At 48.1% G+C, this 21,718-nt stretch overlaps 1 protein-coding gene across 7 annotated transcripts in view; it reads left to right on the forward strand.

The window, feature by feature from the left end:
* NOD2 (nucleotide binding oligomerization domain containing 2) overlaps positions 1-21,718 on the forward strand; it is a 39,534-nt gene that overhangs the window by 11,557 nt on the left and 6,259 nt on the right. For 2 of the 7 annotated variants that reach the window (XM_033218368.1, XM_033218370.1), the window contains exons 3-10: positions 3,375-3,480; positions 6,068-7,883; positions 11,518-11,601; positions 11,825-11,908; positions 14,849-14,932; positions 17,493-17,576; positions 18,216-18,299; positions 20,399-20,482. In XM_033218368.1, the coding sequence (XP_033074259.1) occupies positions 3,375-3,480; positions 6,068-7,883; positions 11,518-11,601; positions 11,825-11,908; positions 14,849-14,932; positions 17,493-17,576; positions 18,216-18,299; positions 20,399-20,482 (2,426 nt within the window). Of the gene's footprint in view, positions 1-3,374; positions 3,481-6,067; positions 7,884-9,387; positions 10,207-11,517; positions 11,602-11,824; positions 11,909-14,177; positions 14,257-14,848; positions 14,933-17,492; positions 17,577-18,215; positions 18,300-20,398; positions 20,483-21,718 lie in introns of those variants that run through there. The other 5 variants (XM_033218367.1, XR_004438907.1, XR_004438909.1 and 2 more) reach the window with 5 other exon arrangements.

Genomic DNA, 21,718 nt, shown 5'->3' on the forward strand with positions numbered 1-21,718 from the left:
ATTTTCCTTCAGAATTTTGATTGCATTATTCCATTATCATCTCTTTTCAATATTGCTTCTAAGAATTCCAAAACCATTTTTTTTTCTTTTGGAGACAGGGTCTCACTCTGTCATGTAGGCTGCAGTGCAGTAGTGTGATCTTGGCTCATTGCAATCTGCACCTCCTGGGGTTAAGTGATTCTTCTTCCTCAGCCTCCTGAGTAGCTATATTGACCAGACTGGTCTTGAACTCCTAACCTCAGGTGATCTGCCCATTTCAGCCTCCCAAAGTGCTGGGATTAAAGGCGTGAGCCACCACACCCAGTCTCCAAAACCATTTTAAAACTCTTTCTGGAAGCTTGTAAAATTTTCTTTTAGTCCCCAGCATTTTAAAATTTCAGTGATGTGTTCTTCCGTTGTGTTGGTCACCCAAGAGGCACTTTGAATCTGGAAACTTCTGTCTTTATGTTTTGGGAAATGTTCTTGATTAGTTTATAGGTGATTTCTTCCTCTCCGTTTTATCTCTTCTCTTTTTATGAAACTACTATTACTTCAATGTTAGAACTCCTTGACTGATCATTTAATTTTCTTCTGTTTTCCATCTCTGTGTCTTTTTGCTCTACTTTTCTATGATAGTCACAACTCTATCTTTAAACTCTTGAATTTTTCATTTTTGATGTCATGATTTTAGTTTGCAAGAGGTAGATTTGACTGTTTCTTTTTTGTAGTATATTACTCTTGTTTTATGGATGCAACATCTTCTTTGACTTAAGGATCATAAGATAGGTGGGTTCTTTGTTTGTTTGTTTGACTATTTTTCACCCTATGTAAACTTTTTCTACAAGTAGCTTTCCCCTTCCTCCCTTGTTTGGCTTCTATCTCCCACATTAGATGCTTTCTCTGAGCTCATGATACTCCTTGGTTTCTTTCTCAAGACTGACAGGTAGGACTTTAAAACTTGTTGAGCACGTGGGTGAAACTTGTCTACAATGAATTTCACTGTAGACATTTTGGGAAATGACAGTGTTTATATCTTTAGATCTTGCCTCCTGGGTTAATCAAGTTGTCTGAGTAGACCACAGACTTTTGCCTGATAAACCAGAAATGTGTTTCAGAAACCACTTTGATTCAGTCCCCCTTGTTTTAGTCATTTCCTTCGGTTCCGGAGGTCCCTCATGCTGATCATTCCAGAGCCCTTTACAAAGTCTAGGATACACACTGCATGGTTTTCAACTTTCTCATTTTGACATTAAGATTTGACTTTCAGGAGTCTCCTCAGTCCATTACCATTTATTCATTCAGCAAGTCCTTGAGCACCCGATTTGTGCCAGACACTCTTCTAGGTGTTGGGGATACCTCAGTGAACAAAATAGACAAATATCTTTGTCCTGGAAATACGCACACTCCAGTAAGGGGAGAGGGACAATAAGCCAAAGGAAGGAAATTACAGAGCATGCTAGAAGGTGATAAGTGCTGTAGAAAGTAAGTAAAATGGGTTTGGGAGTTGAGAGTTTGGGAAGGGGATAAATGATGGCAATTTTAAATAGAGTAGTCAGAGTTCTCACTTAGAAGGTGAAATTCGAGTAAAGACTTGAAGGAGGACAGTGGATTAGCCACATGGATGGCTGGAGGAAGGCTTCCAAGCTGAGGGGACAGCCAGAGCCAAGGCCCAGAGGCAGGAGCATGCCTGGTAGTTTCACAGGAAACAGGAGGCCAGGATGCTGAGTGGAGTAATAGGGGGCATGAAAGGAGAAACTTGGTTCCACGTGGTTCTAGACAGGTATTTTTGTCTGTTTTGGGCCCTGAAGTTTACTGTTGGACTTGGACTGTTATTCTGAGGAAATAGGGATGTTATTGGGATGTTCGTACAGGAGCGATGTGACCTGAGTTTTGTTTGTAAAGGATTAGACTCTGGCTGTGGCATTAAGGCTAGGCTGTGGGGGCAGGAACAGAAGCAGGGGGACCAATTTTGCGGCCTGTGCAGCTTTCCAGGTGAGCAGGGATTGTGGGTCAGAGGAGGATGGTATAGAGGAGGTGACGGGAAGTGGCAGGGCTCTCTAGCTGTGTGTCTGGTATGTAGACACTGGCCACAGATGGCATTTGAGCACTAGAGACCTGGCTGGTCCACATGGAATTTCCATAAGCACATAATACACACCAGATTTCAAAGACTTAATATGAAAGAAAGAATGAAAAATATCTTACTATTTCTTTTCTTTCTTTTCTTTCTTTTTTTTTTTTTTTTTTGAGACCCAGGCTCGCCGTCACCAGGCTCACTGTCACCCAGGCTGGAGTGCAGTGGTGTGATCTGGGCTCACTGCAGTCTCCGCCTCCCAGGTTCAAGTGATTCTCCTGCCTCAGTCTCCTGAGTACCTGGGACTACAGGCACATGCCACCACGCTTGGCTAATTTTTTGTATTTTTAGTGGTGATGGAGTTTCACCACGTTGTCCAGGCTACTCTGGAATTCCTGACCTCAGGGGATCCGCCTGCCTTGGCCTCCCAAAGTGCTGGAGTTACAGGCGTGAGCCACCATGCTCGGCCATATTTTGCTATTTTCTACATGGATTACATGTTGAAATGGTAATGTTTGGACTACTGTGGGTTAAATAGAATATATGATTAAAGTTAATTCATCTATTTCTTTTAACTTTAAAAAATATGTATGTTAGAGGATTTGAAATTCCACATGCGGCTTGTATTTGTGCCCTGCATTTTATTTCTGTTGGACAGTGCTCTTTGGGACATGCTTTGAAGGTGGAGTCAACAGGATTTGACAGATTACAGAGGAGAGACTTCGAGGGTGATTCCACGACTTTGGGGCTGAGCACCTGGAAGAATGGGGTTAATATTAGCCAAGATGAGGAAGGCTGTTGATTTGGCAGGTGCGTGGGCAGGTTAGGAGTTTGGTTTTGAATACGTTGGAGGTGTTTATGAAACTTTTAAGTGGAAATGGAAAACAGGCAGTTGGATGTGTAAGTCCAGGGTTCAGGGGGACAGTTCAGGCTGGAGATGAAGATGTGGGAGTTTGAGCAGAGATTGTATTCAAATATTCAATCCATAAGACTTGATGATATCACTTCTCTTCCAAATGATTTACAGCCTACAGAATCATTTTCCCTATCTTTGTAGGTTTTTGTCTTCATTTTGTTTCATTTATTATTCAGTTATTCACTGTTTTAGTGAGTTTTGGGTAGGAGCCAGATTGGATGCATGTGTTCAGTTCACCATCCAACACTATTAACTGCTTGAAACTTATGTGGTTGTTTGGTTGTTTTTCTGACCTTTTATTCTGGACAGAAGAGAGATGCTTATGAAGTTGTAGTAATCAGTAAGCCTTCCCACATTGCTCCATCAGCCTTCCTGGAAGAACAATGTCTTCTGTCTTTCTTGTAGGCAAGAAGGCTGCTCGATCTTGCCACAGTGAAAGCGAATGGATTGGCTGCCTTCCTTCTACACCATGTTCAGGAATTGCCAGTCCCGTTGGCCCTGCCTTTGGAAGGTAGGTATATGTTCTCAGTTAATCAGAAAGGGAAGGGCAGTCAGTGCAGATCCGGGGTTAAGAGTAGACCACACCTCGGTTAGCATCCCATATGCTGGCAGTGTAGCCTCCACGTGACTCAGTTTCCTTGTTTTAAGGCTACCACCACCCCCTATCTCATTGCGATTTTAGGAGGATTAAAAGGACAAAAGTGTGTGATGTTAGCTATTAGCTTTCATTATCTCCCACACAATATACTGACAATTGGAGCTACCATAGGCTGAAGGCTAACTAAAGGTGTTACTTACCATCCAAACTCTCATTATCTGTACCAAAAAGATATGGACACATGTTTTGAGTTAGGGCCTGTACCTCTTGATCTCTGAAATTTAGCAGCTCACAATTGGAAACTCAAGAACCAAGTGGATCTAGAGACTCTGGTATCCCTCAGTGCCCAGGGTCACCACCTAAACTCAGGACCAGGAGGGGCTTGGACAGCACCTCTTGAACATGCCAGGCATCCTGCCAGGTGCTTTATGGACAATGTCTACCCTTTGCAACAACCCTGAGAAGTAGGTGGTGGTTTTTTCACCTTATAGATGTGGAAACTGGGCAGGGAGGTTAAGTGACAAGGGAGGGGGAGATGGGTCTGATTGTAAATTGTCCCCACCTACACTTTCTCTTTTCTTGGGAGAAGAAATGTCAGTTGTAAAGAGAGGGTGCAAAAGTCTGGCACTCTTTAGGGCTTGTTCCTATACCACTGTAGGCAAAGCTCATTGGCACTGAAGCTCCCTGAGCTGTGCGTGGTGCTAGCAGATGGGTCTATCACTCTGGGCCCTGCCCTCTGGGCAGCAAGCAAACCTGTGGGAGGGGTGGCTGTAAGTCTGTGCCTGGCACCCGCGAGTGCACCGTCTCATCAAAGAATGGGATCTAAACATCAGTGCATCACAGCGGGGTGAGCAGCATGGAGCGCGGGGCCTGGTTTGGCCCTTGGTTAAGGTTTGCTGTTGATATCATCAAGCACAGCTGGTCACTGTAAGACCAGGCCAGGGTGCAGGATTCCCCACACTTCTAAAGGTGTGTTTATTTCTCTATAAAATGACATTTTCTTTTTTTCTGGAGAATTTTAGTATCATTGGTGATGGCTGGAAAGCCTGCATTGGAAATCAGGTCGGAAGAGGAAGATATATATCTGATATGTATTGGAGAGGAAGATATTTATCTTATGGTCTAAGTTCAGGGATCCTGGCATATTCAGAGGGCAGAAAGCTCAGCAATAATCATCAACTCTGGGAACAACAAAGGTGACATAAACACAGGGCGTCCCCTTTGTGTGACTGCAGATAGTCATCAGTGAGCTCAGAGCTCTCTGAAAATTACTTGTTAGTTTTTGGGTTGCAAATAAGTGGGCCAGTGTTTGGTTGGAGGCAGTGAGGCTGTGATGGCGGGGGACCGTGCTGAGTTCCTACCAGCTGGGGACTCTAAACCAGCACTTCCCCGTTTCCTGAAAGGGGAACTAAACCCTGACACAGGAAATGGCTCCCTCGCATTGCTTTCAGGATGAGAAAGGAAGACCAGTAGCCTTCCAAACACACCCTGTGCATGAAAACTCTCCGTGCATGGGGTGCATGGGGAGGATGAGGAAGTGGAGGCGGGATCACAGACTCTCATTCTAGTGCTCAGCTGGGGCACCCTGGTGACCCCGAGGCCTTCTATTGCTAGGCCCACCCAGATCAATCAGGATTATCTCCCCATCTCGAAGTTTAACTTTATCACATCTGCAGAGTTCCTTTTGCCACATAAGGTAACATATTCACAGGTTCTGAGGATCGGGACATGGACATCTTCGAGGGTCTATTGTTGTGCCTACTATAACCATGAATAATAATGATAATAAGCACCATTTTTTGAGAGTTTGCCATGTCAGATATTCTTTTAAACTCTATTTTATCTCACTGCCTCCTGAAACAATCCTTCCAGGTGTATATTGTCCCCATTTTTACAGATGAGAGACCTGAGGCCCAGAAAGGCTAAATGGCTTGCCCAAGGGTGTGGTGGACGCAGGTTTTCAAACTCAGGTGTGTCTGACTTCAGAGATTGGGCTCCTGAGCCCTTAAGCCCTTTGCTCCCCTTAGAACAAGTTAACTGAGAGTGAATGGTGAAGGGATTTATCCAAAGCCACCCGGCTATTATGGCAGGACAGATATCAGAATACAGGTCTTCTGATCCCAGCCTAGAGCCCCTTCCCATCATCTACAACTCCTCCTGGTGAGTAATGATAATGGCAGTCACTGATGTCTTTGGACTTACTTTGTGTTGAGCACTGTGCTGAGCACTTGACTTAGGTCATCTTAGTTGATCCGTGTAAAAAGTCTGTAAGGTAGAGATCAACATTTCTCCCACCTTACAGAGGTGGAAACTGACAGTTAGGAAGTTTCCTTGATTGTCCTCAAAGTCCACAGCTTGTGAATGGAGGAGCCAGGATAGGCGCTTGCTGGCTGTCCTATCCCTTCAGTTATGTCAGCTTCCCCCACAGCAGCCCACTGTCTGGTTAGGTCCCCTCTTCACCATGGTGCCACCTTAATCTGCCTCTTCTTCTGCCTTCCAGCTGCCACATGCAGGAAGTACATGGCCAAGCTGAGGACCACGGTGTCTGCTCAGGCTCGCTTCCTCAGTACCTATGATGGGGCAGAGACGCTCTGCCTGGAGGACATATACACAGAGAATGGCCTGGAGGTCTGGGCAGACGTGGGCATGGCTGGACCCCCGCAGAAGAGCCCGGCCACCCTGGGCCTGGAGGAGCTCTTCAGCACCCCCAGCCACCTCAACGATGATGCAGACACTGTGCTGGTGGTGGGTGAGGCAGGCAGCGGCAAGAGCACGCTCCTGCAGCGGCTCCACTTGCTGTGGGCTGCAGGGCGAGACTTCCAGGAATTTCTCTTTGTCTTCCCATTCAGCTGCCGGCAGCTGCAGTGCGTGGCAAAACCACTCTCCGTGCGGACGCTACTCTTTGAGCACTGCTGTTGGCCTGATGTCGATCAAGAGGACATCTTCCAGTTCCTCCTTGACCACCCTGACCGTGTCCTGTTAACCTTTGATGGCTTTGACGAGTTCAAGTTCAGGTTCACGGATCGTGAACGTCACTGCTCCCCGACCGACCCCACCTCTGTCCAGACCCTGCTCTTCAACCTTCTGCAGGGCAACCTGCTGAAGAATGCCCGCAAGGTGGTGACCAGCCGTCCGGCCGCTGTGTCGGCATTCCTCAGGAAGTACATCCGCACCGAGTTCAACCTCAAGGGCTTCTCTGAACAGGGCATCGAGCTGTACTTGAGGAAGCGCCATCGTGAGCCAGGGGTGGCGGACCGCCTCATCCGCCTGCTCCAAGCGACCTCAGCCCTGCACGGTTTGTGCCACCTTCCCGTCTTCTCGTGGATGGTGTCCAAATGCCACCAGGAACTGTTGCTGCAGGAGGGGGTGTCCCCAAAGACCACTACAGATATGTACCTGCTGATCCTGCAGCATTTTCTGCTGCATGCCACCTCCCCAGACTCAGCCTCCCAGGGTCTGGGACCCAGTCTTCTTCGGGGCCGTCTCCCTACCCTTCTGCACCTGGGCAGACTAGCTCTGTGGGGCCTGGGCATGTGCTGCTACGTGTTCTCAGCCCAGCAGCTCCAGGCGGCACAGGTCAGCCCTGATGACATTTCTCTTGGCTTCCTGGTACGTGCCAAAGGGATCGTGCCAGGGAGTATGGCGCCCCTGGAATTCCTGCACATCACTTTCCAGTGCTTCTTTGCTGCATTCTACCTGGCATTCAGTGCTGATGTGTCACCAGCTTTGCTCAGACACCTCTTCAATTGTGGCAGGCCAGGCAACTCACCGATGGCCAGGCTCCTGCCCACGCTGTGCATCCAGGGCGCAGAGGGAAAGGACGGCAGCGTGGCAGCTTTGCTGCAGAAGACCGAGCCACACAACCTTCAGATCACGGCAGCCTTCCTGGCGGGGCTGTTGTCCCGGGAGCACTGGGACCTGCTGGCCGAGTGCCAGGCATCCGAGAAGGCGCTGCTCCGGCGCCAGGCCTGTGCCCGCTGGTGTCTGGCCCGCAGCCTCCGCAAGCACTTCCACTCCATCCCGCCAGCTGCGCCGGGTGAGGCCAAGAGCATGCACGCCATGCCCGGGTTCATCTGGCTTATCCGGAGCCTGTACGAGATGCAGGAGGAGAGGCTGGCACGGAAGGCTGCACGTGGCCTGAACGTCGGGCACCTCAAGTTGACATTTTGCAGTGTGGGCCCCGCCGAGTGTGCTGCCCTGGCCTTTGTGCTGCGGCACCTCCGGCAGCCTGTGGCCCTGCAGCTGGACTACAACTCTGTGGGTGACATTGGCGTGGAGCAGCTGCTGCCTTGCCTTGGTGTCTGCAAGGCTCTGTAGTGAGTGTTACTGGGCATTGCTATTCAGGCATGGGGAAGCACCATCAAGGCTAAGTGTGGGAGGACCGAGCTGGGATCTAGAAATCTGGGCCCAGCTTCACCTTTGCCACCCTTCTTTGCAACCCTGTCCAGATCCCTTCCCTTCTGGGTCTTAGTTTCAGTATGTGGTGATGACAACCATACTTTATTGACTGGCCCATGTGCTGGGTCTGGTGCTACACTTTCTGGAATGACCTCATCTAATCTCTACAACTACCCTGGGCTGTAGGCAGGAATGTTATTATCTCCAATATCCTTGACTTGAGGCTCAGAGAAGTGAAGTGACTTGTCCAGGGTCACACAGGAAATGGCAGAGCTGAGGTTCACAAATCACATATTTCTGATTGCAGGTTTCCTGCCCCCCACCAGTCTCTGGATACACTTCAGAGGCTCCCTGAAAACCTTGAGGTCACATGCAGAAAGTTTTGTGTACCATGTGTCACCAAATCAGAGGTGACTAGTGCCCCATCAGAGACTTTAACATCCCAATCAGATGGGAATTTCAGGGCCCAAGAAATAGAAGGTGGCTGCAGGATTTCAACAGTGGCTGTCTTCCATTTGCCTGGCCACTTTCAACAATGGAAGAGGAGCCACTCTTGGATTCCTGAGGTAGCACAGTGTCCAAACAGGATTTCAGCACTACCCGCATTGCTTAGAGCCCCAGCCAAAGATATGAGGTTTTGCCCTTTGGAGAATCGGTGCCTCTGAACTCAGTGGCCTCTTTCCACATCTTGAGGGCAGGTAAGGGCAGAGGGTGTGCCTAGGCCTGGGGATCAGCATGCCACAGATTCCCCAACATCCTTCCAGCTTGAAAGGGGACGCCCTGCTTCTATTTAGAACCTATGGGAAAGCAGAAGTTCTAGATTAAAGTTAAAATCGATTCCCAGCCTCCAGGGGCTTTAGGCTACACCTGGATGACCTTAATTGACCCTAAGCATGGGACAAACCCCTTCTTGAGAGTATTAGGATAGTATACATCTTCTCTGGGGCAAAGCAACAAGATTTATTTTTCACTATGGGCCGAACACATGGATATTCACTAGAAACTGTGCAGTGACTTTTGTTAACCCTGACATAAGGACCATGGTCATAAGCTTAAAGCATAATAACAACATAATACATAACATATATAGCGAATATATCTATGTATTATATGCAATGAATATAAATATGATTATACCCATCATGGTCTTGGAGGAAACAGATGATACACTTAAAATGGGTGATCTGAGGAGAGTTTAATAAAGAGATTGTTTACAAGCCATGGGCAGGAGTTAGGAAGAGCGAGAGGGTTGGTGCAGGGGCCTGGGGTTAGTAACAGCTGGGGGAGGGTAGACTTGAAGGGGGAAGGGGAGGGAGACTAATTAGCTGGGGGGAAGGTATGGAGAGGGCTGCCTGAGCTTCTGCAACCTGGAAGAATACCGCTTGGCCCTAACTCCCCACCCCGACTCTTGCCCCTGGCCAGCGCCTTCCACTGACTGGACCCATCAGGGAGACCGAGTGGGCTGCCTGCTGGAGTCATCCCCAGGCATCAGCCTCCCAGGAGCCAGAGATGGGTAGAGAAGGGGGAGAGTGGATCTGGCCAGGCAAGTGGAAGACAGCCAGCACCAAACTGTATTTCCCTAGGAGGGAGGATCCTGATACTTTGAGTGGGAATTTGGAAACCTGTCTGTTGGAGCAATTTCCCTGATAGAAATAAGAATGTGCATTTTCCTGGGTGGTAGACTCATAGTTTTTACCCTAAGAGGCCAGGCATCACTGGCCTGTATGATCCTCATAGGCCAGTCCATCTCTGGAATTCTTGAATGGATCTTCCATCCTTGATGAAGGATGTCCCCATGATTCCCAGGGTGTGCAGAAGGGCTCTGGGAAACCTGTAGGTCTGTCTGTATGTTCAGAGAAAGGTGAGCGTGGCCTGGTTCTAGCTCCTGGTGCTCAGACTGTGGTGTGTAAAGGCGTTTGTTGAAATGCAGATTCCTGGGCCTGCCTCTAGTGATTCCCATTCAGTAGGTTTGCGGTGGGGCCCAGGGCATCTATATTTTTCGCAAACACCCCTGAGGATTCTGATACAAGTGGTCTCACTCAGAGAACTACCGGTCTGCAGCAACCAGCTTGGTTTTCCATTAGCAATTACTGTCCTTGAGCGAGTTTTACTGCTCTTCACCTTACACACACTAAAATTGCCAAGGCCGTAGGGGAGGGGAAGCAACCATGAGGTTGCTGTGAGTGCATTGTGTGTGTGTGTGTGTGTGTGTGTGTGAGAGACAGAGAGATAGAGAGAGGGAGGGAGTGCTGTGAGTGCATTGTGTGTGTGTGTGTGTGTGTGTGTGTGTGTGTGTGAGAGAGAGAGAGATAGAGAGAGAGGGAGAAAGAGAGAAAGACAGAGAGATTGAGAGAGAAAGAGAGAGAGAGGAAGGGAGGAAGGGGGAGGGCACAGGCTCCTCTCCCACAGTGCCAACCTGCCTCTCTCCCACTTGAAGTGTTTCCATGCCAACTGAAATCCTCAGCCTCTAGGAAACCCTATAGACACAGTGCCCCTATATAGGTTTCTTTAGACTCTGGCTCTCTCAGACTCTAGAGTGATGACTTTAAAAGTTTTTTGAATGTGACCCACAGTGATTGAGAGAGAAAGAGAGAGAGAGAGAGAGCACCACCGTGTAAACATGGAACCAACGCTTTACGAAATGACTTTGCTTTATGAACTCTGCTCTCTTCTGTTCTGTTCTATTTCCATTTTAGAAATGCTGCTCAGGACCTTCAAAATGGTTTGCATGACCTGCACCCTGCAGTCTGAAAAATCCCTGCACTAGAGAAGTGGCCATAAGAGGCCCTAAGGGAGAAGCTGCACAATGTCATGGTTAAGAGTGGGGTTTGGAGCCAAGCTGCCTAGGCTCAAAGCCTTTATGTGCCGTACAACCTTGGCAAAGTCACTTCGCTTGTCTGTGCCTCAGTTTCTTTCTCACAAATGCACATAATAATGGTACCCACTTCACTGGCTTGTTGTGAGGAGGAAATAATGTTATTACTGGAAAGTGCTAAGGATAGTGACCAGTGCTAGCGATCATGGTTCTAGGTGACTTTTACCGTGTGCTAGGTGCTCACAAGGCTTTATGTGCACAGCCTGGTGAGACTGATAATACTATTGTTCCCTCTTTTATAGATGAAGAGACCAGCAAATAACTAATAAGTGGCTGATCACGATCCCAATATCCAGCTGAGGCACTCCAGAGCCTGAGCTGTTAACCATTCAGTCAAGGCCCCACAGGTTTGCCTGAAGATAAAGAATCATGTGCACAGTTGTTAAAATATACAGATTCCTGGGCCCCATCCCGCAGATAGTTGATTGCCAGCTCCAGGGTACGGGCCTGAGAATCTGTATTTTAGGGAAGCTTTCAGATGATGTTGTGATCAGGTGAGTTTTGGGAGTGGTGTCCCAAGAGAAGTGGCAGATAGGGCTTGCTCAGCAGGGACTAGCCTGTTGGAGTGGTGTCACTGGGGATGTCATCAGGGATGAATGAAAGTCTTTGGGGGGTTTGTAGATTCTTTTCTTGTCTTACTGGCTCCATTTTCAAATGTATTTATTTTGTCTCTTTAGTTTGCGCGATAACAATATCTCAGACCGAGGCATCTGCAAGCTCATTGAATGTGCTCTTCACTGCGAGCAATTGCAGAAGTTAGCGTAAGTCAACCTGGGCTGTAGACAATGGGCCCCAAGTCCCCTAGTCTCACCCCAGGTCGTGCAGCCTGGGAAGCTGTGAGTGATGGGCTGGGGCAGGGGCTGTTTGCATGACGCGGAGGGGTGCCGGTGATTCCTGCCCAGAGGGGAAGGGCAACCCTGGGATTTGGTGCTCACTGTCCATTGTGCTTTGCTTCTGTGTCTCCTCTCTTCTGGAACTGAACAGTCTATTCAACAACAAATTGACTGACGGCTGTGCACACTCCATGGCTAAGCTCCTTGCATGCAGGCAGAACTTCTTGGCATTGAGGTGAGCCCAGGTTTTCCTTATTCCCTGGAAACTATTTTTTGCCCCATACCTGAGTCAGTCTGATCTGGTCTTGGCCTGGCGCTGCCCACGCTGGCTCCTGACCTCCTGATTGAATGCAGGGACAGTGTCTCATTTTAAGCAGGGGTTATCTAATGCTGTGATCTCCCCAGTAAACTCTGGACTAGCCCTGCTGAGGACTTCCTGTCTTTTGAGCTTTGGCCCTTAGGGCAAAAAAGCTTTTCTAGGCCCCTTTCTTTTTCTGTGTCTAAGAGTGTCACAGTTTTCTGGGGTTACTGAGTTCCACGATGCATGTTGAGCTTGTCCCGGTGGAGGAGGCATACACAGTTAGTTGCCACCCCAGCTGTGGCAGCCAGTTGCTGCAACACTCCCAGGAGGTCCTTTCACCACTCAGAGCGTGCAAGGTTTGCAGTCCATCTGGGTCTGCATTTCTGCTGCTCCAGTGTTTCCCAGTTTCAACTGGAGTCTCTCTCTCCTGCCTGATGCCATTAAATCGCCCCTTTAGCTGGCCGCTGGGTTGGCCTGGCTTCTCTCTCTTTCCCTCTCTCAGATATTCTTGCCTCCTGTGATTTGTGAGGCAGTAAAAGAAGACAAAGTAAAGAATTGCCTCCATCTATTCTTTTACCTCTTGGGCTGGGTTTGTGGATGGGAGCTGCCATCTTAAAATGGCTGGCCACATAGCTCAGCCTCGGCGAGGGCTGCTGAGATCAGAACCATAGGTGCCAATTTGTACAAAGGACTCAGTCCTGCTACCACTGCCTGCTCCCTCAGACTCACAAGCCTGGAATAGGCTGTGGCCAGATCTGGCTGGCCCATCCCTGAGAAGGGTGCTAGTTTCAGAAATGGAGGCTGAGTTTGTGGCCAACACAATAGTCCTCTGTTATGTGCAGGAGAGACATTCTAAGACCCCAGTGGATGCCTGAAACCATGGAGAATACCAAGCCCTACACATACCATGCTTTTTCCTGTACCTACACACCTGAGATAAAGTGTATTTTATAAATTAGACACAGTAAGAGAGTAATAGCAACTTATAATAAAATGGAACAATTATAACAATATACTATAATAAAAACTATATGAATATGGACTTTCTCCATCTCCCTCAAAATATCTTCTTGTACTGTACTCACCCTTCTTCTTGGGAAGATGTGTGGTGGTAAAATGCCTCTGTGATGGGAGGAAGTGAGGTGGATGACGCACGCAGCACTGTGCTGTAGCGCTGGGCTGCTGTTGACCTGACCACATGTCAGGAGGAGAATCATCTGCTCCCAGAGATCCTGAATCTTTGAGCAATGATGAGGTCGGCGGCTGGATGTCAGGAGCAGATGATCTTGATGACTACCAAATGGGAGCATATAGAGCGTGGATGACCCGGACGGGGGACTGATTCACGTCCTGGGTGGGATGGAGCCGGATGGCGTGTGATCAGAATAGCATGCAATTTAAAATGTATGAATTGTTTTTCTCCAGAATTTTCCATTTAATATTTTTGGACTGCAGTTGAATTCAGATAACTGAAACCATAGAAGGCGAAGCTGCGGATAAGCAGGGGGCGGGGACTACCGTATATCATTGTAATTGAGAGCACAGGCTCTGGAGCCAGACTGCCCGAGGTTTGAACCTCATTAGCTGCATGACCTCAGGTCAGCCCAATGTCTGTGTGCCTCCATTTCCCCTTCTGTAGAATGGGGGTAATAACCATGGCTACCTCACAGGTTGTAGTGATGAGCAAGCCAGTTAATCCACATGAAGGGCTACACCGTCTGGCAGGGGCTTTATATAGTAAGCGAGTGGCTGAAAGATGATGGCTAAATTACACAAGAACTCAGCTTGCTTCTCCTTATATGAGTCCGGTCCTCCAAGCAGGGATTCGATGTGCCACACATTTATTGGGGAAAAGTCCTAAGAGGGGAAGTGGGGAAGGGAGCTGGGGGAGGCTGGGGGATGTGTCCCTGAGTGAAGGAGAGAGGGAAGGAAGGAAGGTTGAGACGGGGCACCTCGGACTTCAGTGCAGTCCTAAGACATCTTGGCAAGGCTGATGAGGAGTTCTTGAACCAAATTCACCCGGCAGGGGAGCCTGATGTCTCAGGCAGGGGCTGGCAAGTGCAGACACCTGGATGTTAGATTTTGGAGCACAGTAGCTGGGGCCCTTGGCTACCTCCAGGGAGCTGAGGCTGGAGACCTGAAAGGCGAGTTCTCCTAGCTGCCACACCCCTTCTCCAAGGCTACAGTAATATCTGCCTTATAGGATTGCTGTAAGCTGAGTGGCTTGAAGTTCCTTAAAAGAATGAAGACGTATAGTTATCCCAGGAAGCCTGGAGTTGCAGGTGAGAGCTCTGGGGCTTCTCCGAAGCTCTCCGAGGTGTCTGGATTTGGTTGTAGCAGGATTCTTGCTGGGATCTTCCCCCATCCCTAGCCTTGGCCCTTCCTCTCTCCTTCCTTCCTGGAAGGCTCAGCAGGCCCCACCCCTCTCTCCCACCCACCTGGACCTGCCCAGGGCTCTTGTGCAACAGGTAAAGCCTACCTGTAGCAACAGCAGATCTGGGAAGGCTGCAGAGGGCACGATGGAATCTGTATCGATGGTGGCTGAGGCCGGAGGGAAAGGTGTGAACCTGAGTCATCCTTGCTGTCCCAGGGAAACCACCTCCCAGGACAGCTGCCTACTGTGGCTCCTGCCAGGACTTGTCACACTGCTGTGCAAAACAGCATCCCACTGCCTCTTTCCCTTTGCTGGGGGAAAACCAAGTTGTGGGAGCCATTGAGTAAACTGGACCTAGCAGCAAGGGCACCTGCTGTGGCTGCTGCCTCCTGGGCAGGTCCTCAATGCTTTCTTCCTGTGTTTCCCTGGCCAGGGCACAGATGGCCTGCCTCTTCTGGCTGCTGCTGTGTTCTCTCAGCCTCCTCTATCTTCCCTTCCAGGCTGGGGAATAACCACATCACCGCTGCAGGAGCCCGAGTGCTGGCCGAGGGCCTCCGAGGCAATGCCTCCTTGCAGTTCCTGGGGTAGGTTGGATTCCAGAAAGAGAGACCTGCATGGAGGGGCTTGGGACTTTTGAGGATTTAGGGGTAGATGAAACTCTTCAGCCAGGAGGCCCCAGAGGCAGCCCAGCTCCAGTGTGGCGAGGGGGGCGGGGCAAGCCAGGGAAAGAGTGGGCGGCCCTTGACTGCTACCTTCACACTTGGTCTAGGCCTGACAAACAGGAAGTTTGGGATGTTGGGGCTAGGGGAGGGCAGTGCCCATGAGCTGGTGGCAGGAAGCCCTCTGGGCCTCTAGGGGCGCTAGGGCTGTATTTTGGCTGCATATTAAAACCACTTGGGAGCTTCTAAACACTATTGCCAGGCCCCCCACCCCAGCCTGATGAAATGCAAATATCTAGGTGCAGGGCTTAGGTATTAGGAGTTTTAAAAAGCTTCCCAGGGGATGGACATCCAGGGGTGAGGATCCCTGACCTAAGAAAGAGAAGGAAATGGGGAAGGACAGGAAGGCACCCAGGATAAGAGGGGGCTGTGCAAGGTCCTTCGGAGCTCTTGCTCCCTGTAGGACCATGCTAGGGCCTGCCAGGGAGGGGTGTGCCCCAAACTGCAGCCCCAGGGTAGGCTTCCTCTGTTTGCTAGGCACCCAGGCTTGCACCTGTGCTGTTCCCAGCAGCCGCTCTCCTATCCTGTCATGCCCTAGTGTAAAGTGGGGTCCATTTGACAAGAACTGGGAGTTTTAGAACCTGGGACTGTAGGAAGAGAAAATAACCTTGGGGCCTAAGTGTTCCAGCCCGTTTCACAGGGAGGCAAGTTACTCCCAAGCTCAGTTTTTTGTTTTGTTTTGTTTTGTTTTTTGAGACGTAGTCTCCCTTTGTCGCCCAGGCTGGAGTGCAGTGGTGCGATCTCGGCTCACTGCAACCTCCACCTCCCTGATTCAAGCGATTCACATGCCTCAACTTCTCAAGTAGCTGGGATTACAGGCGCCCACCACCACGCCCGGCTAATTTTTGTATTTTTAGTACAGACAGGGTTTCGCCATGTTGGCCGGGCTGGTCCTGAACTCCTGACCTCAGGTGATCCACACACCTTGGCCTCCCAAAGTGCTGGGATTACAGGTGTGAGCCACCGCGCCCAGCCCTCAAGCTCAGTTTGAGCCACAAATGGGACTATGTTGCTCTAGAAATCAACATCTTTTCCACACTGCTTTAGTAGCAACAGAGTCTAGAACAAAGGAGGCCACAGCCCCACTGAACTCTCCTCTGCTTGAGGTCACATCTGCCACATCGGGGGTATTTACCTCTTTCCACACGTATTTATTAGGGTACCTGTCTGGGCCAGGCATTGTGCTAAAACCCCCAAACGCTGTCATATGATACAAAGTGTTCTGTAACTTGCTTTTTTTTTTTCTTCACAATATATTATGGGAATTTTTTTAGGTCATTATGACCTCTTTACTTAATTACCTATTTATTTATTTTATTAATATTTACAGACAGGGTCTCGCTCTGTCACCCAGGCTGGAGTGCTGTGGTTGCAATCATAGCTCATCGTAGCCTTGAACTCCTGAGCTCAAGCGATCTTCCTACCTCAGTCTCCTGAATAGCTGGGACTATAGGCACACGCCACCATGCCTGGCCAATATTTTCATATTTTGTAGAGGCGGGGTCTCACTAGGTTACCCAGGCTGGTCTCAAACTCCTGGGCTCAAGTGATCCTCCTTCCTTGCCTCCCAAAGTGTTGGAATTGCACATGTGAGCTGCCTTGCTCAGCCTGACTTCATTTTTCAAAGAGCCCCAGAGTGTTACATAATCTATTTAACTGGTCACTTTTGATGACTATTAAGTTGTTTTCAGGTTTTTTGTTATTCCAGTGTCATATCCCTGGGGCACAGAGCAGTGCTGGCACATAGCCAGAGCTCAATAAATATGTACCTAATGAATGAAAGTGCAGTGGACATCCTAATTCAGTCATCCTTTGCTAACTTGTGCACATACCTGTCCAGGGTAGGTCCCTAGAATACAGTTGATAAGTCAGAAGGTGTGAGTTGGGCCTTCTACACCTGGAAAGGGATGTTTTCAAACTACAATGAGTCAGAGGAGGATGGCCCAGAAGCTGAGGGTGTTGAAGCTGATGGTGTGGCGGGGTGTTAGGAAGAAGCAAGAGATAAAGAGCTTTGCGGAAGAAGCGTTAGACTTTGTTATGGGCAGGTACTGGAGGGTAGCTAAGGATTTGTGGGTGGCAGTTACCAGGAAGCTGAACTAAGTGTCAGAAAAAATGTCACAACTGTAAATTACTCTTGTCAGTGAGTTCCTGTCCTTAAGGGTTTGGGGCTGGGTAGGCCTCTACTATTCTCTAAGTCTGCAATGTAAAACCACTGAAAACTCTTGGGTTAAGTTTGGCCATCCCACCCAAAGGATAGAGACAGGTCTACTTTGCTGGAACCAGGAGCCCCAGGGAGGCCACTCTGGGATTGAGTGGTCCTGCCCCTGGGGCTGGGACTGCAGAGGAAGGAGGACTGTTAGTTCATGTCTAGAACACATATCAGGTACTCACTGACACTGTCTGTTGACTCTTTTGGCCTTTTCAGATTCTGGGGCAACAGAGTGGGTGACGAGGGGGCCCAGGCCCTGGCTGAAGCCTTGGGTGATCACCAGAGCTTGAGGTGGCTCAGGTAAGCTTCAGAGTCTATCCTGCAGTTTTCTTGGAGAGATCAGGTAAAGAGGGAGGAAATTGGGCCAATTTTGAAGGTCTTTGAACTTTATTTCTACCCCACAATGTTAGGCAATGGAGTAAGGAAAAAACACCATTGGATTTCAAGACAGGACACTTGAGTCTTTCTGGGTGACTTTGGAAATGTCCCTTGTCCTCTCAGGGTTTTGATACAGTATCTGTAAATTGAAGATATTGGGCTGGATCAGGTACATTTTATCTTAAGGACCAATTCCAATCCATTGGTAGTGGCTGCCCAGTGCACCACATTAAGAAGAATTCTAAGGCTTCACCTGGGCTTAAAGAGCACTGTAATCAATTAGTGATGTCTAAAAAAGGCAAAAAACAAAACAAAAAGAGCACTGCAATCAATTAGTAATATCTAAAAAAGGCTTAAAGAAAGAGCACTGCAATCCATTAGTGATGTCTAAAAAGGGTAAAAAAAAAAAAAAAAAAGAGAGAAAGAGAGCACCACAATCTATTAGTGATGCCTGAAATGGAGCAGACCAGGAGAGCACCATGAATATTGTCCTCCATAGGTTAGTTCATCTCTGAGATCCTTCCCTGCTCTGACATGCTTTTGTTCCATGGTTACCTCCAGCCTGGTGGGGAACAACATTGGCAGTGTGGGTGCCCAAGCCTTAGCACTGATGCTGGCAAAGAACGTCATGCTAGAAGAACTCTGGTGAGTTTGGGAGATTTGCTGCTCTGGGGAGGTGGATCACAATCTCTGTTGATCCTCTGGCCTCATCCATAGGAGCAGTTGTGTGGACAGACAAAGGTCAATGATTGAGTGATTGACTGATTGATTGGTTGTGTTTGTCTTAATATGTACTGAGTGGTATGAAGCTTATAGAGCCTGGTATGTACATGCTAATTTGTTAATTTAATAAAATATATTGGTTTGCTGGTTTGATGACTGCCTCCACATGGCATAAGTGTTAAGAGCACAAACTCTGGAATCAAGCAGGCCATGATCTTAGGCAAGTTAAAAAACAATTTCAGAATCTCAAGTTTCATGTCTGTAAAATGAGGGTAAGAATACTTCCAACCATAGAGGATTTTTGTAAGAATTAGATAAGGTAGTGCCTGTGAAGACCTTAATATAGTGCCTGGCATATTTGTAAGTGCTCCATAAATGTTAAATTAGAATAGTGGCAGGGTTGCTACTACTATTGCTGCTGCTGCTGCAACTACTATTAGTACTGTGACTACTACTAATAATAAAGTTTTGTTATTTTCAAGTGAATTTGAGTTCCTAGGAGTACTGGGTATTCAAGTCATAGGTCACTTTGGAAGGTGTAATGGAGTTTTGATAGTTGAAAGAGGAACCATGAGTCATGCTTATACTGTTGACCTGAAGCAGATTCTAAGTTTCTCATCCTTTAGATGCCACTAGTATAGTTTTCTGACATGTTCTGGGCAGTTTCAGATTATGTCAGGGGGATAAAATGCTGAATGTTTGATTTTCCCAGGAAGCAGAAAGGTACTGCAACATATGGGCATTGACATAAACAGATTTTGTGGATGGACCTTGGCTGTTGCAGGGCTTACTAGCTCTACTAAAGTATGATTGATTCTATCCTGACTGGATTTTGCCACTTGGAATTTCTTAGTAGAGGAGAACCTTATTGTGAGAGCATCAGTTATGATTACTGTTAAAAGAAAAACTTCAGGCAAATTAAATTTAGCAGAGCTGATTTGAGCATACAGCAATTTATGAATTGGGCAGCATTCAGAACTGGGAGCGCTCCACCTAGCAAGGTGGGCAAGCAGTATCTATAGACAGGAAAAGGAAGTGATGTACAAAACAACTTGATTGGTTGCAGCTGGGCACTTGCCTTATTTGGGCATGGTGTGATGAGGCATTTTCCTTATATGGACATAGTCTGATCAGCTGGTAGGCTGTGATTGAAGCCTGGCTGCTGTGATTGACTGAGACTTAGCTGTTTGTTAAAAGGATATATTGTTAGGTTGCAGTTTGCCACATAGGAACTCAAAGTACGGAGGCAGTCTCAGGCCAAATTTAGTTTAACTACATGTTAAGCTGCAGGTGACAGAATACCTTCATCTACAGAGGTTTAAACAAAGAAAGGGTTTATTTTTTCCTGTATAGGCAGCTGGAAGTAGGCAGTGTAGGGTTTGTACAGTGGCTACAAGAGGCCAGGAGGGGTCTCAGCTCTGTCTCATTATCTTTCTGTTCCATCATCCTTAGCCTGTGACTTCATTCACATGGTTGGTTGCCTCATGATCACAGGATGGCTGCTCCATTTACAGCACTACTTCTGTATTCCAGGATTCAGTCTATATACCAGGGAAAGCCATCTGCATTTCTCTCCTTTAAAAAGCATTCCTGGGAGTCCCACCTGTCAACTTCCCCTTATGTATCAACCATGTGTATGTTACTTGACCAACCCACGTGTATGTTGTTTGATCAGCCCTGGCTGCAATGGAGAGTAGGAAATACAGTTTTTTCACCAAGTGCATGGCTGTCCAAATGAAATGAGATTTCCATTAATAAGGAAGAAAGGAAAGATGGATATTGGGAAGCTGGAGGATGAGGGAACTTATTACATAGAGAGCCCTTGGAGTGAATTCTCTTGCAAATATGTCCCCAGAATTGAGAATCTCCACAATGTACTTTATCTGTTCTTTCTTTATCCATGAGTTTGGGTTTTCAGATGTTGGATTTCCTATATGGGGGGCATGTGAGTTCATCTTTATTGACATCATCTTCCATAATCAATGTTATATCAACTGGATTTTCTCTCTTGTTCTCACCAGCCTGGAGGAGAACCATCTCCAGGATGAAGGTGTATGTTGTCTCGCAGAAGGACTGAAGAGAAATTCAAGTTTGAAAATCCTGAAGTAAGGAACCCATAAGCAGGAAACAGGACAATAATTGCTGATCTTTGGAAGGGGCATTTCTGAATAAGATCTGGGCAGCTCCCCGCTGGGGTAACTCACATGTGGTGGCCTGGTAGAACAGCTTGCCCTGGTCTAGGTGGACAAGGATTCCAGCGCAAGTTGTTTATCTGGGAGGTGGTCCCAGTAAATGCTGATAGGAGAGCGGTGAAGTGAGATGGGAAAGCGAAGGTAACCAATAAATGAGAGTTATCAAGAGAGTTATCAATGAGGGAAATTGGAGCTCAGTACTCTGGGGCACTCCTGGAGCCAGTGCAGAAAACACCTGGTCACCTACCCAACCAATGGGCAAGAAAGCCATGGCATTTATCCACCAACTGTCTGTCCTTCCTGTGTTGACGTGCGCTCATGGGGCACTGATTCTCTAGCACTTCCAGCTCACCCTCACCCAGCTAAACATGCTTCTGGGGTCAGAAGAATGGCCTCAGGCAGAGAGTGGCAGGTCTTTTCTGCAAGCAGTGGCTGGGGAGGTGATGTGATGGGGAGCACTGTGGCCTCCTCCAGTGGCTGACTCAGTGGCTTGGGACTTGTGCCACAAAGAGATGGACAACTGAGGTGAACATGAACCCACCTAGTGACCATCACGGGCTTGTCAGGGTGCTCTCTGAGGCTGATGCCGAAATTCCTATTTCAAGGAGACCTCAGGAACCCCATCAGATGGCTCCTTTGGCTGGAGGAAAGTGGCATCTGCCTAGGCAAATGTGGTCCTAGGAAAACGCTTGCCTTTTAGAAACAGACAGACAGACAGCTGCCTCTGTGAGTGCCAGCTTTGCTGCCAGGCTGCTATCCACTCTGGCAACACTTGTTTGTGTTGCTTTCACAAGCTAGGAAATTTCCAAATATTTGGTGAAAACACTTCCACTAATCATTTGGGTGGAAGTGGGCTGGGAAGTTGGGGTGAAGCCCAGTTGTTGAGCCAGATGCCAGCTTTGCACTGAGGGTGGGCCTTTGGGAATACCAGGCCGATTATTGACCAGGTGTGGATATGGCAGTTTTGTCTTCCCTCCTTGTCACAGCCTTACTCCACTTGACTCAAGTGGATGCCGGGCAATGAGGCTGGGGTTTGTCCCATGCCACCCTGTCATCAGCCTTTTTATTCAGCATCCTAAACTATATCATCCCCCACAAAAATTGAACTTCTGATATATCTTTTTTAAAAAAGAGAAATGCCTGCATCTT

Source organism: Trachypithecus francoisi, unplaced genomic scaffold (assembly GCF_009764315.1).
Source record: "Trachypithecus francoisi isolate TF-2019V2 unplaced genomic scaffold, Tfra_2.0 Lachesis_group10, whole genome shotgun sequence".
Lineage (NCBI taxonomy): Eukaryota > Metazoa > Chordata > Mammalia > Primates > Cercopithecidae > Trachypithecus > Trachypithecus francoisi.